At 39.5% G+C, this 24999-nt stretch overlaps 3 protein-coding genes across 4 annotated transcripts; all 3 read right to left on the minus strand.

Annotated features, from left to right (window-relative positions):
* Positions 1-1005: 1005 nt before the first annotated feature.
* Positions 1006-7643, minus strand: LOC115690880 (serine carboxypeptidase-like 18). Its single transcript, XM_030617365.2, has 14 exons — positions 7134-7643; positions 6812-6957; positions 5462-5538; positions 5165-5287; positions 4913-5015; positions 4615-4652; positions 4422-4523; positions 4074-4160; positions 3769-3927; positions 2289-2360; positions 2061-2179; positions 1862-1975; positions 1525-1579; positions 1006-1364 (listed from the first exon to the last, which is right to left on the minus strand). Exons 1-14 carry the CDS (start codon positions 7253-7255, stop codon positions 1281-1283), a joined length of 1401 nt encoding a protein of 466 aa, XP_030473225.1. The 5' UTR covers positions 7256-7643; the 3' UTR covers positions 1006-1280.
* A 3363-nt stretch (positions 7644-11006) lies between these two features.
* On the minus strand, positions 11007-17124 carry LOC115690879 (xylose isomerase). 2 transcript variants are annotated; one of them, XM_030617364.2, is made up of 21 exons: positions 16997-17124; positions 16457-16540; positions 16236-16343; positions 15876-15950; positions 15655-15784; positions 15434-15525; positions 15167-15217; positions 14361-14437; positions 14225-14279; positions 14040-14141; positions 13832-13883; positions 13587-13632; positions 13453-13508; positions 13185-13236; positions 12978-13057; positions 12823-12893; positions 12678-12718; positions 12417-12516; positions 12243-12314; positions 12055-12132; positions 11007-11199 (listed from the first exon to the last, which is right to left on the minus strand). In XM_030617364.2, the coding sequence occupies exons 2-21, from the start codon at positions 16523-16525 to the stop codon at positions 11164-11166; spliced, it is 1443 nt and encodes a 480-aa protein (XP_030473224.1). In that variant the 5' UTR covers positions 16526-16540; positions 16997-17124; the 3' UTR covers positions 11007-11163. The 2 variants fall into 2 exon arrangements, with proteins under 2 accessions (XP_030473224.1, XP_030473222.1); XM_030617362.2 differs by lacking the exon at positions 16997-17124 and adding an exon at positions 16848-16990.
* A 1901-nt stretch (positions 17125-19025) lies between these two features.
* Positions 19026-24152, minus strand: LOC115690881 (serine carboxypeptidase-like 18). The gene is made up of 14 exons (XM_030617366.2): positions 23802-24152; positions 23580-23716; positions 21968-22044; positions 21565-21687; positions 21318-21420; positions 21168-21205; positions 20975-21076; positions 20643-20735; positions 20391-20543; positions 20053-20124; positions 19844-19962; positions 19531-19644; positions 19361-19415; positions 19026-19238 (listed from the first exon to the last, which is right to left on the minus strand). Exons 1-14 carry the CDS (start codon positions 23924-23926, stop codon positions 19155-19157), a joined length of 1395 nt encoding a protein of 464 aa, XP_030473226.1. The 5' UTR covers positions 23927-24152; the 3' UTR covers positions 19026-19154.
* Between the last annotated feature and the right edge of the window lie 847 nt (positions 24153-24999).

Genomic DNA, 24999 nt, shown 5'->3' on the forward strand with positions numbered 1-24999 from the left:
TGACAATTTAGAAAATATTTTTTTAAATGATTGCTTATATTGTAAACTAGTCAATTTCACCGTCAACAAAATTGTTGAGGTATAAATTGTTGTAGATAATAAAAAAAAATTTATTGACTAATTCTTTTGCATGAAATAGATAATTACTTTTAGAAATATATTTTTCCAAATTGTTCCGTGAAACAAACACACCCTAAATTAATTCCAACAAGTTGGGTTGATTGTTACGGAAGAATGCAAATATCTAGAATATTCAAAAAACTTGTCATTTAGAGAATCCGATTCCAGCAGGCTCATCTAAGAATATAATATTTGCGACCTGCAAAAATTAACCAATTAAATGATGGGGGGCGATATAGCCAAAGTCCCGGCAGGGGGTGAATCAAATTCTTGTTACCTTTGTCCATGAATATGGATGCACTTTTATAGTTGGTCTGCTTCTAGTTGAATTCTCAACTATGCCCACAGAAAAATTTATCATAATGATTTTGCTAGTATAACAGTTTTTGGGCCACTATGAGAGTAACAATACTTTATAAGTCACAAGTTTCTTGAAAGAGTGGTCCTCACAATAATTTATAATTATTTATTATTAAGTTTTTTGTAATCTAAAATATGTTATTCTCACAATAAATTAAGAAATGTCGCTCAATCATTTCTCTTCTCTTATAGAATGCAACGTCATGAAATTGGCTTGGCTCGTGTACCGTTGAAGAGGAGGTACACCAAACCAAGTTTGAATAAGGGAAAGTGAGGATTGAAGCATTTGACATCGACTCCAGAAAAAGACATTATGCAGCAGCAGCACCCCCCCCCGGCCCGAATCGCCGTCGTTGAATCGTTCAGTATGCGTTTCCGTCCATCATTCGATGACTGAGGAGGTGCATACGGGAGCGATGCTCCCGAGTACATAATGTAGATCATGTAAACGGTAAGTGCCCTCGGGGCCCCAATCAAACATACTCCACATGGAACGGTGGTCGCGCATGACATGAGACACGTCAGTGCATTGAAAAAAATGTAAAATGTTGTATGCTTAATCGGTTACTTATCGAGTGCGGTATTACCACTCGTTCGTTAACCACATTCGTGTAAGCAAAACACTTGAAGGTGTCACATTATCAAATGCCCGAGGAGCTCAATCTAATATGGATTTCGTAGGGATGAGCGAGGATATCCATTTCAAGATCATTGCCAAATAGGAACACCGGAAATTTTATTGCATCGACGAGATGCTTATTATATGTATCGGCGAACTCAAAGGGAGCTACAATTGCAAATTAAATGTAATAGTAATCGAACCACCTATTAATCAGCTCAAAACATTGCTCGGGCCTGTATTCTGGAGCCGTGTGTCCCGCTCCCTGCACAAAAGGAGTTCATACAACACCACTTTCAACGTACGACTCGCAAATTCTAAGGAGCCAATTTCGTTGGAAATTAGAATACGAAAATGCGAAAATAAAAAAGCTAAGGCAAAAAGGGCTTTGAAATGAAGAAATTATAGGATATGAATCGCCTTACCTTGACGGTTGCGTATGTCAAAAGGGATGGAAAGTAAGAATACAGCGTAGCATACCTACCAGAGAGAGAAAAAGAGAGCAAAGTAAGCACAAACAATTGAGATACCTAATAAAAGATACAATAAAAGTAAAAAAAAGGACAAATTGTCTAGACACAGTATGTATGCACTTTGCGACATTATCACGAGGAAACTCGGATGGAGAGGCTTATACTTTCACCGATTATCAAATATACGGGAGCCTCGTTTGATAAAATCGACATAAGTACCACGGTGTCGGGACAATTTGTCTAGAAATTGAACTGTACAATAGTCAGGAGGTTGTTATCGAAACCGAACCCGGCAACTTGTCCGTCGACGAACCACGCATGCCAATCTTCAGAAATCGTCAGATTCAACGTATCAATCCAGGCTTGAGTTCCCACGTACGGGATGACCATGTCATGATCGCCACTACAGTTTAAGAAAGTGCATCAAGTGAAGTAAGTTTAGCTCGACTACGAGACATAAATCATATTGCAAAAAAGTGCTCAATTACCTATAAATAAGCGCCCGAAATCCCGTTTCCAAGAGCTCTTTGTGTATGTCAACGACGTCCGTGACAGTGTATGTGTATGATAAAGTCTTATTGCACCTTACCCACTTCTCAATTGTCCCCTGGCTTATCATTGAACACATCAAAAACATAGACAAAAATATATAAATAAAAAAGAGCAAAAATATTAAAAAGTGATGTTTGTGTAATTATTATTACCAATTGACATACCTCTCGGATATGAAGAGCATCTTGAACCGCTCTATCGCTAGCCCAGATATAGCTGTACTTGTAGTTATAATTCTGCATTGAAAAACACGATTACAAAATTGAGCTGTGAACTTTGCAATTTGATCATGATTCATTCTTTTTAAGTTGAAAATGACTAATTCCACACGAATTTCTTGTCAAATTACTTTTTTTTGGTCAGGCATTTCCGGTCAAATTGCCTGAGGGTGTATTTTTTTTGGGGGGGGGGGTCAAAATACGAATTTATTGAATGAAAAGTGCTCAAGCATAAGTGCTCACTATTTAGCCACTCAATAATTAGGAAAATGGGTCACCAACTATTTGATTAGAGAGTTTTAAGGGAATTATCCTCAAGTCGATTTCGTTTGTGATATAGTTTCAACCTCGGACAGATTAGGAATATTTTACAAGAAATCATTTGCAACTCCTCACAAAAGATCAATTATTTTTGTGATCAAGAAAATAGGTAGGTCATCAGATTTCGAGATTTGTCGTTTCTAATTTCTAACCTTGTTCTTTAATCTGATGTATTAATTATCGAATTTCGATGTAAATGAATACTAATTAAAGCGTAACATAGTTGCATTGTCCATAATTACTATGGTGTGACTACTGATCAATGACGTGAACATTACTCTCTTTTTTTCCCGTTTATCTTGAACGTAAATGTTAACGTGTATGTGATATTCTTGACTGGAGAATGGATGATGAAGTAGAGAACCAAAATAATCCGAAAATTGTAAATTGACCAATTGAAGATAGATGATGATCCACCAAAGATCTAATTAATTAAGTCATGTCTATTTTCATAAAACCAAAAAAAACGACATATTGTTTTTCCGATAAAATAAAAATATATATTATTCAAATTTTGATAAATTATGAAAACCTTATATGTGAATTTATGTGTCAATATTTATATGATATGGAAATTCCAGGTGTTTCAAGTATAAAAGAGTCAAAGACATACGCTACTAAATTTAAACTAAGCAAAAGGTAAAAAGTACAATTCAATCAAGAAATTGATTCGTATCTTTTTGGAATAATAACACAAACAGTCTCTAAACTTTGAATCAATGTACAATATAGTTCATAAACTTTTAATTTATTCAACGCAGTCCCGGAACTTTAACCTAATATTTAATGTGGTCTCTAAACTTTTGGCACATGTTCAATGTAGTCCCTAAACTTGAATTAATAGAAAGACTACATTGAATATTTTCATATAATTTAGAGACTAAATTGAACGTGTATCAAAAGTTCATGGACAATACTGAACAAGTTAATAGTTTAAAGACCACATTGCACATTGGGTTAAAGTTCAAGGACCACATCGAACAAATTAAAAGTTCGGGGATCAGACTATATATTGGGCCAAAGTTTAGGGACTGTTTGTGTGATTTTCTCTATTTTTTTACCGAAAAAATCTGGCAAAACGAGGAAGAAAAAAACTGAGACTTACCCGGCACCAAACCCGGGGAGCTCTAAGCGTGGGCAAAAGTAGCAGTGAACGGTCTTGATTTATTAAGCTGGGTTCCCACGCATCACCCAAGGTCGACTTGGGAGTCTGAGTCACGCAGCTCGGTTCCAGTATGTTTGCCGTATCTAGGTCCTCCAGGCACTATAGTAAGTAAAAATCAAAAGTTCAATACATGAAATTCCCATTAAGAAATAAAAAATTGATCAAAAAGGGGCAAAAGAAAAAATAAATAAAGAAATAAATAAAGAGGAGAAAAGCAAACAAAATGAATGCCGACGACGACTAACCATGGTCACAGCTTTAAGATCGTCGACGCAATCGGCATTGCTTTCATCGACGTTTATGTAATCGCCGTTACAATCAATTTTAGCCGACTGAAATGCATAAAAAAGATGGACGTTAATTTTCGAACCAAATGTAAAATTAAAAAAAAGGTGATTAACAGGGAAAGAATCGAAGTGGGGCAAAATCCCATAACACATATTTTCACCCTTTTGCTAATTTCTCGACTTTTACGATATCAGTCTTGACAATTAAGAAAAATTCCTGAATTTGTATACATGCAGTATGCATCTCAATGAACATTTTTTTTCTTTCACATGATATATGCTGTAGGCACAGTGGAAGTCAATTACCTCATACTGCTCATCAGATATAAGACCCTTCAAATGAGCAAACGGGACTCTCGAGTTGAGGTCACTATACTCCCTTGTTAAAGGGTTTCCGAGCATGTAGCCCTGAATCGAATTCAACCGATAAGTTTCATTATTTCGAAGAGGAAATGGCAATTAATCAATAGTGTACTAACGTGATGCTGGCGATAGTTACCTCAAGATTCATTTCAGGCTCCAACCCGGCTTTATTCCCTGGTAGAAATCATAATGGACCGAGATCCGCAAAAAAGAAACATATGAAATCGTCTCTTAGGACGTGTCTGAATCGACTTGTTTTTTCTTTTTTTCACTTTTTGGTCCATTTAAATTTCGGGAGTACGCACTTTGGCTCTCTCTTTTTTTTTATTTTAACTTAGAACTTCTCGGAATACATAAATGTTGACACATAGAATTGCAGATATAAATGCTTCCCGACGAGTAAGCCGAATAGAAAAATGGATAAATAACCATACCTTTAACAACTTGCAGAGTGACCATTGGAACAATGATGCCCGAGTAAGAATCCCCAGCAATGTAGAGCGGGTTGTCCAGAAACTCAGGATGGAGCTTCAGCCACTATATCACAACTCAAGCAACAAAGCCAAAAAGATTAAAAAGAGATTATAAATTTTAATTATGTGGAGGCTCTCCTTTACATACATGAATATATATATATATATATATATATATATATATATATATATATATATATTTTTTCACTTTACCTTCCTCAGAAATTCATAAGTTTCGGCGGCCGAAACGTAGTCGTTTATATCGTAGCTTTCCCAGCTATTTGCGTAGGAAAATCCGGTTCCGACGGGCTGATCTAGGAATATAATATTGGCCACCTGTGGGAATATATCATGAATGGCTTGCCAATATATAGGACAAGAAACAACTAATATATGAGTGGTTCCGGATAAGGATTGTTCATTTTTTTTTTTTTATATTGATTAGGTATGGTCAGCGGTTGACCAATCAAATTATGAAGGTTAGGTAGCACAAAATCAAATTCTTGTTACCTTGGTCCATGAATAATCATTCAATTTTAGGGTTGGTCTGTATCGAGTAGAATTGCCGTAATTGAACGTAAATGGACCTGCATTACGTGTAATGAACATGCTCATTAGAATACATAAAATTTCAAAGTCTAATGACATGTGCATTTTCTTTTGCGATGATGCACAATCTTCATATCATGCCGTAAATCGGTTAATCGCATACGGCTTATGTTATTTTGACTAAGGGCCTGCGAAATTCAAGTGCCACGTGAACTTTTTGAACCAAAACGAGATGTCATTGTCTCTTAAATAGTGGGGAGTTCGGTTTGCAAACCAAAGGGTATTAATCGATTAAGATAGCAGGACGATGGCCATGAAAGTCCAAATCATCGCTAACGCATCTATGACGCGTTTTTCTTAGGGTGCATTTGTTTAAAGGAAAGTATTTTCCGGGAATCCGTTTTTCAGACTTTCATCTGTTTGGTTCGCCGAAAATGATTAATCAACTGAAAACACTTTTCGGTCAAGGAAAACATTCATGTATAAAATTAGGAAAGTGAATTCCCTAATCTAAGAAGGTGAAAACACTTTCCGGAATTGCTTCCCTCGACTTTTTTAATATTTTGTTCTTTTCTTTCTTTTTTCATTTTTCTTTTTTATTTTTAAAAATAAAAATATTAAAAAATTCGAAATTATTTTTTGCCTGAGATTAAATCGTGGGATTGAAATCATTTTCTAAATGAGATCCAAACACCAGAAAACGTTTTCGATTACATATCACCAAACAAAGGAAAACTAACTATTTTCCTGGAAAATGATTTTTTGGAAAACATTTTCAAAAAACGTTACGTTTTCCGTAAAATAAACGCACCCTTAGTATAGGAAAAGACTGTATTCTCTTCTAATCGGATCCATACCAAACTATTGATTTTTATATTATAAAATTTTATAAGATCGCTACCAACCGTTATTAAAATTTAAGCTAATAGATGAATGTGTGATTAAATATTTAATATTTTAATGGAGACGAATAAGAAATTTGGAAAGATTTGAAAGCCCCATGACATGTCAAATTTGATGAGATCACTGCCGACCGTTCTAAAAGTTTAAATTGATATACAAAGACGTGATTTAATATTTGAATATTCAATCATATTTATTAAATATACAATCATTATTCTGCAATGGGATAGACTTTTGAAAAACAAACAATCACTCAAACGGACAACGGAGAATGTTTGTCTCAGAACTATCATGAACTGTGAATGTCAGATTTCACTCTCGGAGGTTGACCACCACATCTGACGGGCTAAGCTCGGTTTCTCCTGAACCGTGTTTGGCAAAAGCAAAAGGTTCAAAGGGGGAACTCACCGATCTCGTACAACAATCCGGAGAGAGCGGAGCAACCGGGGCCGCCGGTGAGCCACAGCACCAGAGGGTCGTCCTTCGGACGCCTCTCCGACTCGACAAAGTAATAAAACAGCTGAACATCTTCCAGCTCCCCGACTCCGATGTATCTAAAAGCAAAAAGGGGATAGAATCAGTCACAACATGCAAAGATTCAAACAAGTGTCGAGAGAGAGAGAGACGATGATCGCGTAATCTACTAACAGGCGCCGCGGCTCGAAACACCTATACGGGCATTAGACTGATCTTATGAATGGATTCGGAGAGCGAGAGGGGTTTCACTGACCCGGTTTCGAGATAAAAAGGGAGGTCGCCAGGAAATCCGGGAAGCGACTTGACCACCGTTTGCGAGAGTCCGGATTGGAAGAGAAGACACAGAGCAAGAAGATGAAGCGCCCACAGCTTCATACTTTTGGAGAATGGAGGGAGATTTCCTTAGGTGATATTGGAGCCGTGTTTCACTCACGCTCCTTTTTTGACTCTTAAAAAGATTATGCTCGTCGTGCATGCCCCTGAATTTTGGATTGAGGACTCTCTAGGGTGTACCATACTGATGGTCATAGCTACCTAATTGGTGGAAACGTCACGCAGGCTCGGCATTCGGACGATGCGGGTAGACAGAGCCGAGCTGAATCAAGAAACACGAGTGGAAACTCGTGCTTCTTCACGGCGGCGTGGATCCCATCGCGGTTTTCCCGTTATGTGATTGGCTAAGTCTAGCAGACCGATCCAAGGAGGGGTCGGCTTGGCTTGTGTACTGCTTAATGGACTCTCGCGCTGTGTCGAGACGCGATTTGCTCGTTTAAAATGGCATTTTGTGTCGTCGGATCACGACCAGAGATTCGGTGCAATAATTAGAGGATCGATGGCATGTTTAGCTGCCAAAAGTTGGAGGGGGTTGAACGCCCTTTCTCGCCGTTGAAGGTGAGGTACGCCAAACCAGGTGTTGAACGAGTGTTAGGATTGAAGCTTTGACATTAACTCGAACACAAGAGATAAGGTACATCTATTAAGACTTTCCAGCTAAACAGGACAACCACGTGTTTCCAATGATCTTACGTTGATTTTTTGGAACAATGCTGTGTATTAATCTAGATTCAGACAGGAAAATCTCAGAACGTTAACTAGGTGCTTTCGGAGCATTCGCTCCCTGCTGTCTTCGGCCGACCTGAAATGTACCGTCGCTGAATCGTACGGCGTGCATTCCGATCCGTCATTCAATGATCGACAAGGTGCGAGGGGAGCGATGCTCCCGAGAGTTGATATATCGCCAACCCGGTTTCAAGATAGAAAGTAAGTTCACCGGGTTATCCTGGGAGAGTCTTGATCACTGTCTGTGAGAGTCCAAAGTGAGAGAGATGACAGCGCAAGACCAAGAAACACCAACCACTCCATGTTTTTGAGAATTTAGGAAGATCTCTCCGTCGGTTCAAATGCACACTGTGCATGCCCACGGTTCATAACAAACAGTCTGCTCATCGACGCAGTAAAACACTTGGTTCGGACTCAAATCCCGCGTTCCAGATAAATGTACCGTTGCTGAATCGTACGGCGTGCATTCCGATCCGTCGTTCAATGACCGACATGTAAGAATTTCTTAATGTGAGCTTCATTAATTGAAATTAACTGAATTAGTTTGGTCTAATAAAGGTAAGATATATGGGTTTTTAATAAGTCTAATATGGGGCTGGCTGATGTGGACCGAGTACGGCCCGGCCCGTAATGAGAGAGCCCGTGGTCAAAAACTCTATAAATAGCGCTCAAATCCCTCCCCTAACCTGATGATGCACAATCTGACTCACATACGGATCTAGAGAGAATTTTCTTCTCGTGAGTGGCAATCTCATTAGGCCAGTGTTCTAACGAAGGATATAGGGGAGAAGCACTTGAGTTCGTGTTCGGAAACCGTCACAAATTCCGCGTCAAGTTCGATGGATTCCAAACCAGGTACGCGAATCGATAATTTCTTCATTAACGTGTTTCAGTTTCTGATTATGGTGATCTTGGGCGTGCCATTTTCGTGGCCAACACGACAAGGTGCGAGGGGAGCGATGCGCCCGAGAGTTGATATATCACCAACCCAGTTTCAAGATAGAAAGTAAGTTCACCGGGTTATCATGGGAGAGTCTTGATCACTGTCTGTGAGAGTCCAAAGTGAGAGAGATGACAGCGCAAGACCAAGAAACACCAACCACTCCATGTTTTTGAGAATTTAGGAAGATCTCTCCGTCGGTTCAAATGCACACTGTGCATGCCCACGATTCATAACAAACAGTCTGCTCATCGACGCAGTAAAACACTTGGTTCGGACTCAAATCCCGCGTTCCAGATAAATGTACCGTTGCTGAATCGTACGGCATGCTGTCCGATCCGTCGTTCAATGACCGACATGTAAGAATTTCTTAATGTGGGCTTCATTAATTGAAATTAACTGAATTAGTTTGGTCTAATAAAGGTAAGATATATGGGTTTTTAATAAGTCTAATATGGGGCTGGCTGGTGTGGGCCGAGTACGGCCCGGCCCGTAACGAGAGAGCCCGTGGTCAAAAACTCTATAAATAGCGCTCAAATTCCTCCCCTAACCTGATGATGCACAATCTGACTCACATACGGATCTAGAGAGAATTTTCTTCTCGTGAGTGACAATCTCATTAGACCAGTATTCTAACGAAGGATATAGGGGAGAAGCACTTGAGTTCGTGTTCGGAAACCGTCACAAATTCCGCGTCAAGTTCGATGGATTCCAAACCAGGTACGCGAATCGATAATTTCTTCATTAACGTGTTTCAGTTTCTGATTATGGTGATCTTGGGCGTGCCATTTTCGTGGCCAACACGACAAGGTGCGAGGGGAGCGATGCGCCCGAGAGTTGATATATCACCAACCCGGTTTCAAGATAGAAAGTAAGTTCACCGGGTTATCATGGGAGAGTCTTGATCACTGTCTGTGAGAATCCAAAGTGAGAGAGATGACAGCGCAAGAACAAGAAACACCAACCGCTCCATGTTTTTGAGAATTTAGGAAGATCTCTCCGTCGGTTCAAATGCTCACTGTGCATGCCCACGATTCATAACAAACAGTCTGCTCATCGACGCAGTAAAGCACTTGGTTTGGACTCAAATCCCGCGTTCCAGATGATTCCACGCAACGACGCGGAATGACGATGCAGCATTCATCGCCGAGGTCCTGATGCCGTCTTCCTCGAGCGAAGGAATGGTTCTTTTAGGGCCCATGTGAGTTATGAGTGCGTGCAGTGAGCAGGTGCAGCATTTACTAAAAGATGCCAACGTCATGATCGTACTAATAGAGCTCAATATCAGCAAAGTATACACGTTTCCCAGATTTGATAGAGGCTCCTCCTCAGTAGTTACTCAGTCAGGATTTTGGATGAGCTTTTTTATGGTTGCAATGCATAAAATAAGCCACATTTGAACTACTCAATAAAGTAAAACCTAAGATTTAAGCTTTCGGATGATGCTAAACATGCACGCGTGGGTACGTGCGCTCGCACGGGTGCGTGTACATATTGAAAGATAAGTGCAAAAGATACCAAGTCAAGTAGTTATAAACAGACAGTCGGCCAATGCGATAATCACTCGTCAGAATTCGTACTTGCATACGAGATGAATAGATACATTAACATTCCAAGTAAATCGCAAGAGAACTCTTCTAACAACATGACGATCGTTTTCATAAGGGTTAAACCTCACGAAAAACATACCCGTCAGACGTTTATTGTAATATGATCGATCCTATTCAACGAGTATCAAAACTAGCTCACTGCCAATGTGCGCTAGATGCTGACAAGTAAGAAGACTAGCACAGAGCTAAGCTAATCTCGCAAAATGCAACTTCTATTGCTAGTGCACCAAGTGGAGTAACGACTAGCACGAGGCAAAACAAGTCGATCGTAAACTATAATTTTTCAACTTCAGACACTGAGATGCACATCATATGGTCATTGGTCAGTCATGTCGCATCAATCAGATTAACTGGTGCAAAATTATACGTTACCCTAAACATGAAAAGTCTACATCTTTCACTAGTAAACCCTAAATATTCATAAACCCAGTAGCAAAAAGATATAGCTATCTCCTGAGAATCAGAAAGAGGGATAAAAGAAACCACATGCAAGTGCGAAATTAAGATAAAGCCACGGTGACAATGCTCCAAGAACATTAGGGTTGATTTTGATTTGCTAAAACCATCCGAGTTTACAGTTACCAAAGTGTTCTTTCAAAACTAGCACTATATCCAAGTGAACCATATAACTTTTTGCAGGAAACATAAAATTAAAAAAAAAACCCTTGCTTTATCTACAGTGCTGACTGGAAAATCATCTCCGCGAGTTCCTGAAAAAATCGCAAACAGGTACATCATCAGGTCAAGCCACACAAACATCTGAAAAAGGATAATGCTTGCTAGGGAAAAAAAACACTCCAGAGATCGAGAATGTGTCAATATACTATGATCTAGAAGCAGATGTGGCTAGTCATCTAAAGGAACCGAGTGCCGAAAAAAAACGTTTTCTTAAGGGTTTATTCTGAGGTTACAGTATAGGGACATATGAGGTTTCGAGTACTAGGTGTGGAAACCACCAAAGAAAATCAAGAGTAGCTCAGCGCAAAATCATAATCGAGAAATGGAAAGCATGCTAGAAAGAAGCAAGAGGAAATAACTTAGGATCAAAGAGACAGTACTAGAGATATTCATAATTTGTGATTGATAACAAACATTGTCGCTTCATATCTTTTAATGTTTCAGACACTACTTATCAAGGCAATAGATATAGCAATATTGGACAATTATTATCTCCTATATCTATTCTAGTAACACACACCCAAAAGAAAATGCATTACACGAAAGCACTTTGGTCCATTGCCATAGCTAGTTAGTTAAATTCCTTTGCTACATGAAACATGTGGCATTATTTGATTAGGACTAAATCTTCCTTGAGACTTCGTTTTCTAAAGGACAACATGTGGCGTTATTTAATCAACAACTGTGTTTAGCACACTTAGGACCTATGACTTAAGATCAAGCAACTGCTAGCCATGTGGTAACATCCCTAGAATTTAAAGCATCTGTCTTAACATAAACAAGGAAGATTAGAAACATAAGCCAAGCACAGAACTTAAGAACAGAATTTTAAAAGTGAAGTATGTAAGGCGCTCATTATATATTTAGTAAGAAGCCTTCTGTATTACCTGCTTGGCCGAAGGAACCTTGGGCTCACCCCATTCCATAGCCTTCTTTTCAAGAGTTTCAAAATCCACCTTACCAGCCTGACGAAGAAAGTTCAGGATCAACCATAAAAAAAGGAAAAAAAAATAGTGAAGAATCGGTGCATATTTGAAAGGTATAGTAAGAGGAGATGCTTGCTCTGAGGAAGTACCTCAATTTGAGCCCCGAATTCGGTATCAAAGCTCTCATATCGCTTCCTGACCAGCTCGCTCAGAGAACCATCCTATGTTTGAAAAGTGAACATAATTAGTCATTTCGATTGAGAGAGAGTATCTATTCTGTCGGACTAGAACATCAATGAGTTGAACAGAAGTAACTAGTTCACCTCAATCAGCTTGGCGACATTTCGAAGCCCACGAGCCAAGGTGTCCATTCCACTAATATGAGCAATGAACAAGTCTTCGACGTCCGTGCTCTCTCTTCGTCTACAATATCACGCAAACAACATTTATACTACAGCAAAAGACATGAAAATGAAGCACTGAAAACAATATTAGGCAAAATCCATATTATGCCTCATGCCCTCTATAATCAGTATCAATCCAAAAAAAAAATTCCATCAAGAAGAGAAGAAAAGGATGCTTACAGTTTGGCATCAAAATTGAAGCCCCCTGGTGCCAATCCTCCCTATAAAAAGTAAGGATGAGGAACATAGTTATGAAGTTGCATTACATAAGCTTGTCCCAACATGACTCTTCACAATCCAAAAGCAAAATTAATTTTTGACATACATTTCTGACCACACTGAGCATGACCATTGTCGCCTCTCCAATATCAGTGAGGAACTGATCAGTGTCCCATCCTGTCAATAATTGCATTATTTAATTACTAATACTGCTAAAATGTTTTAATTACACACATGCCAGATTTGGATATAGGCAAGTACCAATCTGTGGATCGCCAGTGTTGGCATCAATGTTTCCAAGTAGACCATTAAGTCTAGCGGTTTCTAGCTCGTGATGACAACTACAAAAATGAAAACAAGATGTAAAGTTGCACCAAAGTAATGGGATCTTCCGGTACACAAGCCAAATTTAAGAATTTAGTCGCATCAAATCAGCATTCAGTTTTAGCATCAAATAGCATGAAATACCTGTGCCCGGATAAAGTTGCATGGTTACACTCAACATTAATTTTAAATTCTCCTGCAAGGGAATGGACAGAGCAACATCAAGACATGGTTTTTGAAAAGGAATAGTACATCAATGAAGAAGATCTCAAAGTCAACAACTTTCTCAGAATTGTAGGTACACTAACGGCGGATACCTTACATGATAATGCAAGTTGTAAAGGAAACGAACAAGACAGCAATTCATTAATTTGATATTCCTGCATGGGCCGGTAAATCATTCGATACTCACCTAAAAGGCCATACTTCTGCAGAAAATTGGCAGTTGTAGCAACATCCCAGTCATACCTGTAACAAGATTCCCATAGGTAAAGGTGATTCATGAAAGCTGTTTTACCAATTCAGAGCACAAATTCAGAATCGTACTGATGCTTCGTTGGTTCTTGAGGCTTAGGTTCAAGCAATAGAATCCCTGGTAAAACACATGAAAAAGGACAATCAAGCAAAGCTGATATGGCGGGCAAAACAAACACTTAGTGAAAGAATTTCAGAGGCAGAGCTAACAGATGCTAAATGTAGAACAGTCTGAACAAGAATCCAAATAATCCCTAATCTAATAAATGACTAATTCTATCAGAACTGCTCCATTTGAATGTCAAGAAGGATGGTACCGTTGAATCCAATCTTCTTCTTGTAGGCAACAGCTGCTTCAAGGAACCTTGCCTGTCAATTATGAAAAAAGGTATTTTAAGGATAGGATGTTGAGCCGAGTCGAAGGATAATATAACTACTAAATGATTTAGGCGATGCGGCCGGTATCAAGCAAGCTTAAAAAGGCAAAAGTCTAAGAGTAACGTAAGGGCATGCTTTCAAACATACCATGTGATCTAGCTCTCGTCCCATGTCTGTGTTCAGTAAAGTCTGATATCCTTCACGACCACCCCAAAAGACATAGTTTTCTCCTCCTAAATAGTGAGTGACCTGTCCAGGTGAAGCCATAAGATACAGTATTAACCAGAAGTCAATACAGATAAAAGAAACAACAGCTACCAAAAAATGTTTACCTCCATGGCTTTCTTGACTTGAGCAGCCGCATATGCATATACCCCAACTTCAGAGCTGTTGAGAAACGCATGGAATATATGATTATATACACACTAAGTTTTTGTATAGATAAGCATGCACATTCATATGTATTACCTGGTGGCAGCTCCATGCATGAATCGAGGATGCACGAACAATTGAGCTGTACCCCACAAAGGACGGATTTCATTTCCCTGCATGCATAAGAGAAATCAACTGAGAAGCCAGAGTATTCGTGGACCTAAAGGGAACTTAATTCACTCGTATCATGGGAGACACTTAAACAATTTTTAATTTCATGCACTCCTGTTCAAGCCACCAAAAAAAAACGGAGAGAAGCTAGTGTAGTATAGCATTTTGACTAACAATGGCTGACGCTTAATGAGATAACATGGGCATCCACTATAATGGCATACTATTGCTAGATCTCATCTCAGTCAAGATCATGAAAGAGTCTAGAGCAGCAATAGAAAGAACTTCTTAAAAATGATTAAAAAGAATAACTGAACAACGAAACTACACAAATTGAGAGACTTCCCAAAAATCTACTGCATGGAACAAATTATACCCATAATATCAAGAAAATGGAAACATGAATTAGAAAACATGGACATCAAGTTTGATCATATTTTACAAAATAGGGGCAAAAGATCCTCATAGCTTATGCATATGCTTTATGAATGATGGTACTCTCAGCAATAATATGGAATCGTCATCCATCCAAACACTCCATCAACCAACGCTAAGCCAATGCTTCTAACATAGAAAATTTGAAGTCTGGTTATGAATTTTTTAAGTGTCCAAGCAATAGCCTAGAAGACTTCATAAATTGAGTGAAAAAGGCATCGTAGGGGAATCACATCCAAAAAGTATGCCACAGCTGTAACAAAAACAATCAATATCCTGTTTGTCCAGAAATCTACCTGCAGCTCCTTAGCAAGGGCCACTACTTCATCCAAGTTTGCATTAGATTCCTGTGACAATAAAGAAAAAAAAGAACAAACTTAAGCTCGACTGCTGGATCAAGAATTTTCATGGGCAGCTGCGTCCGCACAATTTGAGAACGGGTATTTCAAACTTTCTTCTAAGATCATAAGCAGTGACAAATATTACCTTCTAAAACTGTCCTGTGCAACCGAAATCTACATAAGAACTTGTAATACCAAAAGTAACTTCGAGTATTTACTCACCTCCAATGTCTTGCCATCAGGAGCTATATCCCTGTCATGGAAGCACCATCGATCAACTCCAAGTTTCTTCAAGAACTCAAAGTTGGCCCTCACTGTTTTGTTCATCGAATGCAGAATGAAATGAAAAGGTGTCAGCCCTAATTCCTATATACAATCCAAACTGAAATATTTTCCAAACTGAAACACAGTTATTGAGCACTTCCTAGATAAACAATACTTACTTCTCCTTTTGGCCATTGCCAAAGAATTCGTGCCATCCTCCCAGGGCCAAAACTTTGTGGCAGCACCAAATGGGTCACCTCCTGTTCCCCTGAACGTGTGCCAAAAGGCGACGCTGAATCTTAGCCAATCCTGCAAACATCAGCCAGCTATCAAAATTTATAACCTGCCCAACTGATCTGCAAAGGTAAAAAAGAAACCAAGGGAAAGAAAAAGAACCCACCTTCATTTTCTTGCCTAGTATCTCCTCTTCGGCATTATACCACTTATATGCTAGTGGGTTCTTGCTTGAAGGACCCTAAAAAAGAAACACGTCATACAAATTGAGAATCTCAACCAGCAGGCACTTCCAACAGCAAATAACACAGTTCAAAATTAGACTTTGAGTTCTCAAGCAAAATTACTGAATGTTCTTTCAATATACACCACAACATAATCGTATCTACTACTTTAATCTGCATGTAGTAGCTAAAACAAAACACGATCTCCTGCGAACTTTTGCGGGCCCTAACCCGAAGTTGATTAAGTAAAATTGCAATGAAATCGAAGCTAAGCGGACCTTTTCTCTGCCGAAAAGCCTCACCTCATACTTAATGTTAGGAATGCCCGGGAAAAAATCTCCTTTCCAAGCATCACTATCACCACATTCACCACCAACGTCAGTGGCAGGGCATGTCGGCGGAGCGCCAACCTGTTTGCATAATCCATCCCGAATCGCAAACATATAACCGGACATTACTTCAGTTTCAAACAGGCCAAATTTAAAAACACAGACTACGAAAAAAAGAGGGAACTTTGCTTTACCACTCCAGCTATGGTCAGACTAGTACAGAGAAGAAGAAACAAAATCTTTCCCAACTCCATTCTTTTCATGCGCGCGATCAATCTCTGTAACACAAACAGCAGTACCAATTAAATTTACAATCAATCCAAATCGAAACAAACAAGCCCAAAAAGAAAAAAAACGGAATCACCCATCAACCGAAACTCCGAAATCAGCAAGTGACACCCCCAAAATCATCCGATATGTAAGCAAACACGTTGACATCATCATCGACACAAACAAGCAGCAGCAATTCCACTGATCACTCAGGGAAACTCAGCATCCAACGTCTCACGCATGCAAAGGAAATTAACCCAACAGCAAAGAAAGAAAAAGAAAAAGAAGTAGAAAAATCAAGCGAAGAACATCTACCAGAAAACCAAAGCTCCACCCGAAACACCCGCGGCCTTACGAAACTAAGGAATCAATCAATGCCTCTCGAAAGACGAACAGTGCTCACGGGGAAGTGGCAAAGATCACATGTTTATACGAAAGCAACACGAACCCATGAAGAATCCTACCGGGAATCGAACTGGGTCGACAGAGATTTTCGGAAAGGTCGGAGATTGATGCGTGGGGGGGGGGGGGGGGGGGCTTATCAGAAAGTTAGTTTCAGACCAAATCGGTCGCGCTTCTTTGCTAGTTTCTATGTGATGACGATGACGATGACGACGTTGATGGGTGGATAGATAAACATCGTATCTGATGACTTAACATCGGAAATCGCGAAAATAAATGGATTTGAAAATAGATAAATAAAATAAATATTTACATGAAAAGAACAAAAAAAAAATAAAAATAGCAGCAGAGAGGGGAGGCATTGATGAGAAAAAATGAAATTTCAATTTTTTTTCTGAAATTCAAAGGGGGAGAAAAAAATAAAAAGGAGAGAGAGAGAAAAAAATATTTTAAAATTAAAATAATAAGGAAAATCGAGTTTTGATAAGGGCTAGATAGGAAGCTGATGACTTGATGAGTCATTGCTTTCCACACTGAAATTGAAAATTCCCCAAATTCGAATTGAAGGAGGGGGGGAGGTCAAGTGTGGATAAGAACTCCACGAGGGGTGTGATTGTAGAGCAAGGACTTATAACAGAAACAACAAATAGGATTAGGTTAATTATGGATATTATCGAATTCAGAAGATCCCGATCCACTGTCATGGTTCGGATCATTGAATTACCGAGAAAGTTCTGAACATTTCGATTTGACCAATTCAATCTTAAATTTATCTATTGAGTCATTTCGGCCAATTACGGCCGGAAAATCGCCGACATAGATATCGATCCTCCTATGTGGCATGGCCGGCACTGACGTGGATATTTTCTTTTTTAAAGAGATTGGGACTTTTATATTTCCTTTTTACTTTGCTTTTTTTTTTTCCTTTGTCAACGGCCGCTGAGCCGCTGGCAAGGCTCTCACCGGCCGCAAAGGGGGGTGAGGCCTTAGTGGCCGTCAAGGGTCACCGGTGACCCTCGCCAATACAATAAAGAAAAGAAAAAGGAAAGAATAATAAATAATAAATGAAATAATAAAAGATTCAATCATTTTAAAAAAAAAATTACAAAAATTATGTTCGTCAACGCTGGCCATGCCACGATAGCGATTCCCCGCCAAAATTGACCGTAATGACTCAATTGACAAATTGTTAAAAGGTTTAGAATTAAATCGGTACAAATGTAATAGGTGCAAGATTTTTTTAGTAATGTTCCCTACCTATTAAAGACTCGATGTGTTGATGCCTTCATGTTATTCATCTTCCGACCGTTGTATTCTACTTTTTTTCAGCTGCGTTTGGTCACTGGAATATGAAATCAGACGGGACTGGATGCGGTGCAATAGATTCAAGACTTTTTTGGTAATTTCGCCTGCTTATTAAAGATCCGATGCGTTCACGCCTTCGTATTATTCATCTTCCGACCATTGTATTTTACATCTTTAGTATTTGTTTGAAGAAGTACCGAATAAAAGGCTCGATGTGCAAAATCTTGTAGCATGATTGGGATAAAACATCAAATAAATAGCTTGGAAAAAAGCCCGACACGGCGGCGGCGGTCGTCGTAGTTGACGATAGCCACGGCCAAGCTAGTCCCGTTGCCGTGGTGGTCATATGAGGCCGCTGCAACTCATGCGAGCAAGAGTGAGAGAGAGAGAGAGAGGCGAATCACCGCAAAACGGCGAAGCACCAGAGAACTTCTTATGTTATTCGATCAGGATAATCTAATCCAACCGACTCGGCCCGGATAACTTATCCGGTATTTAATCAAGTCATGTTTAGATTTATGCTGTCCATGTCCGAGGATAGGACACATCTTTCTACTTGGCAATGCCAAACGCACCCTTAAAGTTATCGACCCACGTCACTTGTTCACGGGCTTTATATGACATTATGTCGTGTATTATTAAATTTTTCGCCTTAGTACGAGGGTCATGATATGCAAAAGGATCATGTACAAGCATCTCTCTCTGTAAATGCTTCGACAAATGTTTCGGCACGCGCGATCTCCGTCGATCCACGACCATCGGCAACGACCACTGCGATCCCCCGAATTTCCCAATTGAAAACCTTCATTATTTGGACTGACTACACCGAGTTTGTGGATACAAAATTTATGCGAGCAAAGAAAAAAGAATCCGAAACTGGAAATCGAGCTAGCTCCTCAATCTTCTGGTTGCGAGTTAGATCGGATAGTAATGGATGAACCTTCGGAACATCTCATAACACTCTCGCCGCTTGTACTCTTGAGGCGAATGACCGGCCCCCTGCAGAACACATGCACAACAAACGCGCGCGCGCGACGTGCGCAGGACGAATGATTTAACTTCCGAGAGGAAAGAAAGCAATTCGTAAAGAAAAAAGATTAAGAGAGAAAAATCGATCTTGCCTTGATACTAGCATAGGTCAATCTGTAGCCGTGCTCCGAATACTTGATCGTATAGCTGCAAACATCAATAATTCAGAAAGGAATAAGGACTTATTTATCACAAAACGAAAAGGAAAGAATGAAACCAGAAAGGGTTAAGGAGATGAGAACGTCGGCTCGAGAATACTGACCCAGCGATCTGGCCATCGACAAGCCACGGTCGCCAATTATTCACAATCGTCAGATTAAGCACCTTGATCCACTGTTGGGTCCCCGTGCTCGGGATGGTGAGGTCGTGATCGCCACTGTAAGAACAAGAAAGTTTCGCAATAGTTCAGAAAGAGAGCGAGATCGCTTCAATTAGAGTGAAAGAGTAATCCAGCCGAAAAGCAGCAGGATTTTTCTCAACTCAACCGTGAGAAAGTTCGACTAATGCCCCAATCAGTGTGGATTTGGATTGAAGAACTACGAGGTAGGACATGGGACAAGTATGTTTGAATTTACTTGTATACGAGAACTTGCAATCCTGCAGAGCTGAGGTTCTTGTGAACGTCGAGGACACTGTCCACATCCATTGTGTACTGCAGTGACTTGTTGCATCTTACCCAGTTTCCAACTATTCCCTGATAAAAGAAATCAAAACAATGAAAATTAAGTAAGAACTTTAAGACTCATTAGCTTCTTCGAGAATAACGCGAGCGCTGGGAGTGTACCAGCCGCACGCCGAGAGCTTCCTGAACGCCTTGATCATTCGCCCACCAGTAGGACATGGCATAGTTGAAGTTCTGCAAATCAAGTCGATGCATGTTTAGTACCCTTTACACACCATCAAGTTAATCACGAGCAATGCCAGACATCGATTTTTCACTAAAATTTTCTCGACAAATTGAAGCTTTGTATGTGAGACTCGAAGCAACATGGTTGGTCGTGCTTAAATGAATGATGGTAGCATACTAGATCGCATGATCTAGAAGTCTTAAGCGTAATTTCCTTCCAGATTTAGTACTCAATGTGGAGACAAAACAAGTCTGCGGAGAGAGAAGAGACTTACGTGGCACCAAAATTCAGGGATCTTGGGAGGTGAGAGAATGAAGTTATCGGGGTTCTCTTCAAGAGATCTATAACTGAGCTCTCCACCGGATTGAGGGGATGCCCAGGTGCATTTAGGCTCCAAAATGTCGTTTTTGTTTATGTCTTTGATAAGCTGCATAGAAAATGCTAATTCAATAACAAAAATCTCCACGATGATGTAATGTCATGTATTGCGTGTAGTATGCATAAGAACAAGGTTTAAGTCGCTTACCCGAGCATAAAATTCATATGCCTCATAGCATTCAGGGGAGGATGTGCTTTCGTCAATGTCGGCGTAACTAGCATTGCAACTCTCCTTCAATGTCTGCACAAGAACATTCCATGATCAAACATCAAATTCAGCAATCCCAGGAAAATAATTTTGCTCAGAGTGTGACAAAACCGACTAAAGCAAAAAGTTCATGATGGACTCATACAATTGTTTGTGGATCCAAATTAAAACATTCAGTGCAAGAAGAGTTGGCCGACTCTAATTTTAATTCTTGCTTGAACTACGATTTTCCCAACAATTCAATACATCAAGTTATTCACAAAGCAAAATACCTCATAGAGCTCATCATTTATGAGGCCAATGCGATGAGAAAATATAATTTTTGAGTTCTCGTTAATGTCTGCATCGATGCGTGGGCATCCAAGAATGTAACCCTGCAACAATGCAAAAAGCATAAATTGGGGATTGCAATTATTAGGCAAGTCTGAATAATTACTTGAAGCCAAGCTTAGATTTCCCTTATACCTTGAGATTCAAGCGTGGGACAACACCGGCCTCGTTGCCTGAAAAGTGCAATCAGCAGAGTTTGAGCATTGCAAGCCATTTTCAGACTGTTCAACAACAGAATGCTGAAAAGAAAAATGTAACTCAGTATCGAATCTCATGGCTACTTACCATCCATAATATGTTTGACTACAAGACTGCCAGAAATGCCCGAATAAGAATCAACACCAACAAATAATTGGTTATTCAAATACTGCGGGTGTTGAATCAACCACTGCATTCCAAACAAAGAACAAAATCTCATCAAATAAGCAGATCAACCTTCTAATTGAAGCTTCTTAAGAAAAAATAATTTACTCAATAGCATTCTCAGAAGTGAAAACAGAAATATAACATCAGTTTGATTAATTTTACTCACTTCCTTCAAGAACTTATAGACTTGCCAGCCGGTTTGCGTGTCTGTGACGTACCAACCAGAGGCAGTTGTGGAATAAGAGAAGCCAGTACCGACTGGTGCATCAACGAACAAAATGCTCGATGTCTGAAATTTATCACGCTCATTACGCAAAAACACCAGAAGGAAGAAAGACAAAAAACAAGAGATAGGAAACATGTAATTTTGGGGCTATAAGTACATGAAAGATCACAGAATTAGGCAGTCATTTAACATGCTTAAAAAGCAAAGGAGAACAAAGAATTCATGCATTTAATATATGCATCAGAATTCAGGTGAAAACAAAGCTCATCAAGAATAAGAAAAACAACAATACATGTTTAATGGGTAAAGTTAGATACAAAGAAATTAATCTGAAACAGAATACCTTTGTCCAACTGTATGGATAGTACTCCAGCTGTGGCACGCCTCCTTCATATTCGGTGATGTTGAATTGTAACGGACCTAAAAGAAAAGTACAAGTCAGTGCAATTATATTGCCAATAATTACTTTTGCCAACTGCTCTACTTCTTCAGGCTGTAATTATGCTAATGAAAACCAAGCCAGATCAATTTCCAATCACTGAGGATAGATGAAAAACGTAAAGCGTCTCCGAATATGCAAGAATAATATGCATCAATTTAACCAACATGGTTGCGTTGGGCATTCTGCAATCATACTGGTCCTACTGTATAGTTGAGCATTTCATAAATTTTCAATTCTCCATAAAACTTCCCGAACTTGGAACAGCTAGAAAACGACAATTTCGATATGGGATTCTCATAAAGGTAATGAAACTTTCATGAAACCGTTGTCAATTTCACATGCTCCATAAGAAGGGGACCAAGCAATGACTATTATCTCTCAACTCGAAAACAATATTGAGTGAGCTATTTCTCTTCTAAGAGAGACCAAAGCACAAGATGGGACTTGTTACTGAATATGCAACCGTGAGGTAAATGGAAAAACAGTTGACTGTTTGGTATACGACTGCTTCTTGCTATAGTTCAGACTGGGAGCAACAAGTGAGACTAGTTGCCCCACATAACTATCAGCTCCAACCGATCCTTTGGGCTACAGAATTCAAACAGGACTACTAAAAAAATAACGCAAGGTATATTAGAATTAAACACCAGAGCAATATACTAAGTAATGAGGTGACTCTGGTCCACTTGAGTTACAAACTGCCACGTGGACTAAGTATACTAACTTTGTAGACCAGTCTTTGTATATAGAAGAGCAAGACAAGACGGACAAGTCTCACGCATCAGTCTCTTGGGTTTGGTGCTCAGTATATACAATTACGATTTGCTGTGCCTCAAAAATTAACATACAAGTACGATTGGTGCTTCCTATCACCAATTCATTCACACAAGAACTTAAGTACTGCGACTGCATCTATCACCCAGGTCATTTGTTTGTTCATGACCCACCAGAAAACATATTACTTCCAGTATTTTCTTTCATCCTTTCATCCCTTGACCTAACAGAATTTCTTTGAAGACATTGGAAAGTGACTAAAGCATCTGCCCACCATTGTCCCCATTCAAAAAACATTATTTTCATGTCTGGAAACAAAAATTCTCACTAAATACCCAACTTATGAATATTAACAGTTAATTCTAGAAAAATGCCCTATGGCCCCTATATGTTGAAGGAAAATCTATAAGTTTGCACAATCATCATAACAACAACAAAAACAAATCACATACTATCCCACTAGGTGGAGTCAGCTAATGATGTCATTATCACGATCCTATTTTAGTTTCCACCAGGAACACTACTGCCTACAATAAAACCCAAGAACTCGATTTTCTGGGGAGGTCAAATACAGGGTTTCCAATCCTAGCAGGAGAGGGCTATCCATATTGAATCTCGGAATGGTGGATATAGTCATGCGGATTGCGCAAATGTGTCCATAGTGACTAGGATGGACCCACATTCAAAAAACGCCCTCCGGCACAACAGATCATGAAATGATAATTGAGGAAAGACTGACCATTTTCAAAGATGAGGCCATTAAATGCAGAGCAACCAGGGCCTCCACTGTACCAGAGCAAAAGAGGGTCTTCTTTAGGGTTTCCCTCTGTCTCAATGAAGTAGTAGAACATCTCGGCATCCTCAACAGAGATGTACCTAAACAATCAAGACAGACCCCAAATCACAATTTTCACTACTTATCCTGAAGGAAAGCCAAAAAGAACAAGAAACAAACACCTACCCAGTTTCGAGCATAAAGGGAAGTTCACCATCAAAACCGGGCAAAGTCTTGACGATTGTGGCTCCCAGAGCTGCATTGGCCGAGAAGGCGACAAGAAGCAGCAAATGCACGAAAATCTTAGTCATCTTCGTGACGCCGCTTCACACACTCGCTGCTTCAGCAGCAACTTTGTGCAAAATTTCTTTACCCTTCTTTTCTTTTTCCTTTTCTGGGCCTCTCAAATCTTGGTGCAAGCTCTTTACGGCGCTTGTGTATGCACGAGAAGATGGAACCGTATATATGTTGAGGCGATTTCAAGAAGTGGGGTGGTGAGCTTGTCGGGAAAGATGTCATCTTTTCTTGAAATTTAAACGAGAGAAGGCGGGCAGCGGAATGGAAGTCTTGGTAGAGACCAGAGAGCGAAGGGAGGACTTTGAATTTTGGTTGTGCCGTGCGTTCTTGGGTCTGGGAATACGAGAGAGATTTAGAAAGGAGGGTTTGAAGCACGGTTGGTCAATGGAGTTCCGCAGGCGGTACTATGGCAGGCAGAATCACCACCCTATGGGCCGTGTCAAACGTTGTAACGCTCTGTGTCTCCGCTTCCCATATGGTCCGAGGGAGGAGGGTTCAGAGTTGCCCTGAACAATTTTTTAACCTCGTTTAATGTCGAAAGTTCGATTATAACGGGGTCTCCAATAGAAATGCGAGCACAATGACGTTTGATTTGAAGTTTTAGAATGTAATTATGACTTTGTTCAGCTCGACAATGTAAGTAAGGGAAAGCGACACAAATGGCATTTCTTTCAACTTTATCCCAACGTACAATGTGATCCAGAACTTTTAATTTGTTTAAGGTTACCCCTGAACTTTATTCAAACGTCATCCCTGAACTTTTAAATTTATTCAATATGGTCCCTAAATTTTTTAATTATATGGAGATGCTTAATGTTATCATTTCATTAATTTATATTCAATTTAAATTCAGGGACAACATTGAGCATCTCCATATAGTTTAAGAACTAGATTGAACATAAATCAAAAGTTTAGAAACCACATTGAACAAATTAAAAAGTTGAGAGACGACATTGCACGTTGGAATAAAGTTCAGAAATCATTTGTGTCATTATCCCTATAAAGAATAAAGAACGAATTCTAAAGAATAAATCGAGTGGTAAAGTAACTGATTCTAGTTCCGCAATCACTTGGAGTCGCGCAACAA

This window comes from Syzygium oleosum, unplaced genomic scaffold (genome assembly GCF_021117445.2).
Source record: "Syzygium oleosum isolate NSW1041296 unplaced genomic scaffold, Sole_v2.1 Sole_v2.55, whole genome shotgun sequence".
Lineage (NCBI taxonomy): Eukaryota > Viridiplantae > Streptophyta > Magnoliopsida > Myrtales > Myrtaceae > Syzygium > Syzygium oleosum.

What these genes read in the sequence shown, in the direction of transcription:
- LOC115690880 (XM_030617365.2), bottom strand. Translation starts at nt 7,255, where the DNA reads ATGAAGCTGTGGGCGCTTCATCTTCTTGCTCTGTGTCTTCTCTTCCAA. An exon ending in CCTTTTTATCTCGAAACCGG is followed by an intron (nt 6,958 to 7,133) that starts GTCAGTGAAACC and finishes TTTTGCTTTTAG; the next exon opens with ATACATCGGAGTCGGGGAGC. An exon ending in CGGATTGTTGTACGAGATCG is followed by an intron (nt 5,539 to 6,811) that starts GTGAGTTCCCCC and finishes CACGTAATGCAG; the next exon opens with GTCCATTTACGTTCAATTAC.
- LOC115690881 (XM_030617366.2), bottom strand. Translation starts at nt 23,926, where the DNA reads ATGACTAAGATTTTCGTGCATTTGCTGCTTCTTGTCGCCTTCTCGGCC. An exon ending in TAAATGATGAGCTCTATGAG is followed by an intron (nt 20,736 to 20,974) that starts GTATTTTGCTTT and finishes GTTCTTGTGCAG; the next exon opens with ACATTGAAGGAGAGTTGCAA. An exon ending in TGACCTATGCTAGTATCAAG is followed by an intron (nt 19,239 to 19,360) that starts GCAAGATCGATT and finishes TGTGTTCTGCAG; the next exon opens with GGGGCCGGTCATTCGCCTCA.
- LOC115690879 (XM_030617364.2), bottom strand. Translation starts at nt 16,525, where the DNA reads ATGAAAAGAATGGAGTTGGGAAAGATTTTGTTTCTTCTTCTCTGTACT. An exon ending in TACTAGGCAAGAAAATGAAG is followed by an intron (nt 15,785 to 15,875) that starts GTGGGTTCTTTT and finishes TGATGTTTGCAG; the next exon opens with GATTGGCTAAGATTCAGCGT. An exon ending in CCCTTGCTAAGGAGCTGCAG is followed by an intron (nt 14,438 to 15,166) that starts GTAGATTTCTGG and finishes TTATGCATGCAG; the next exon opens with GGAAATGAAATCCGTCCTTT.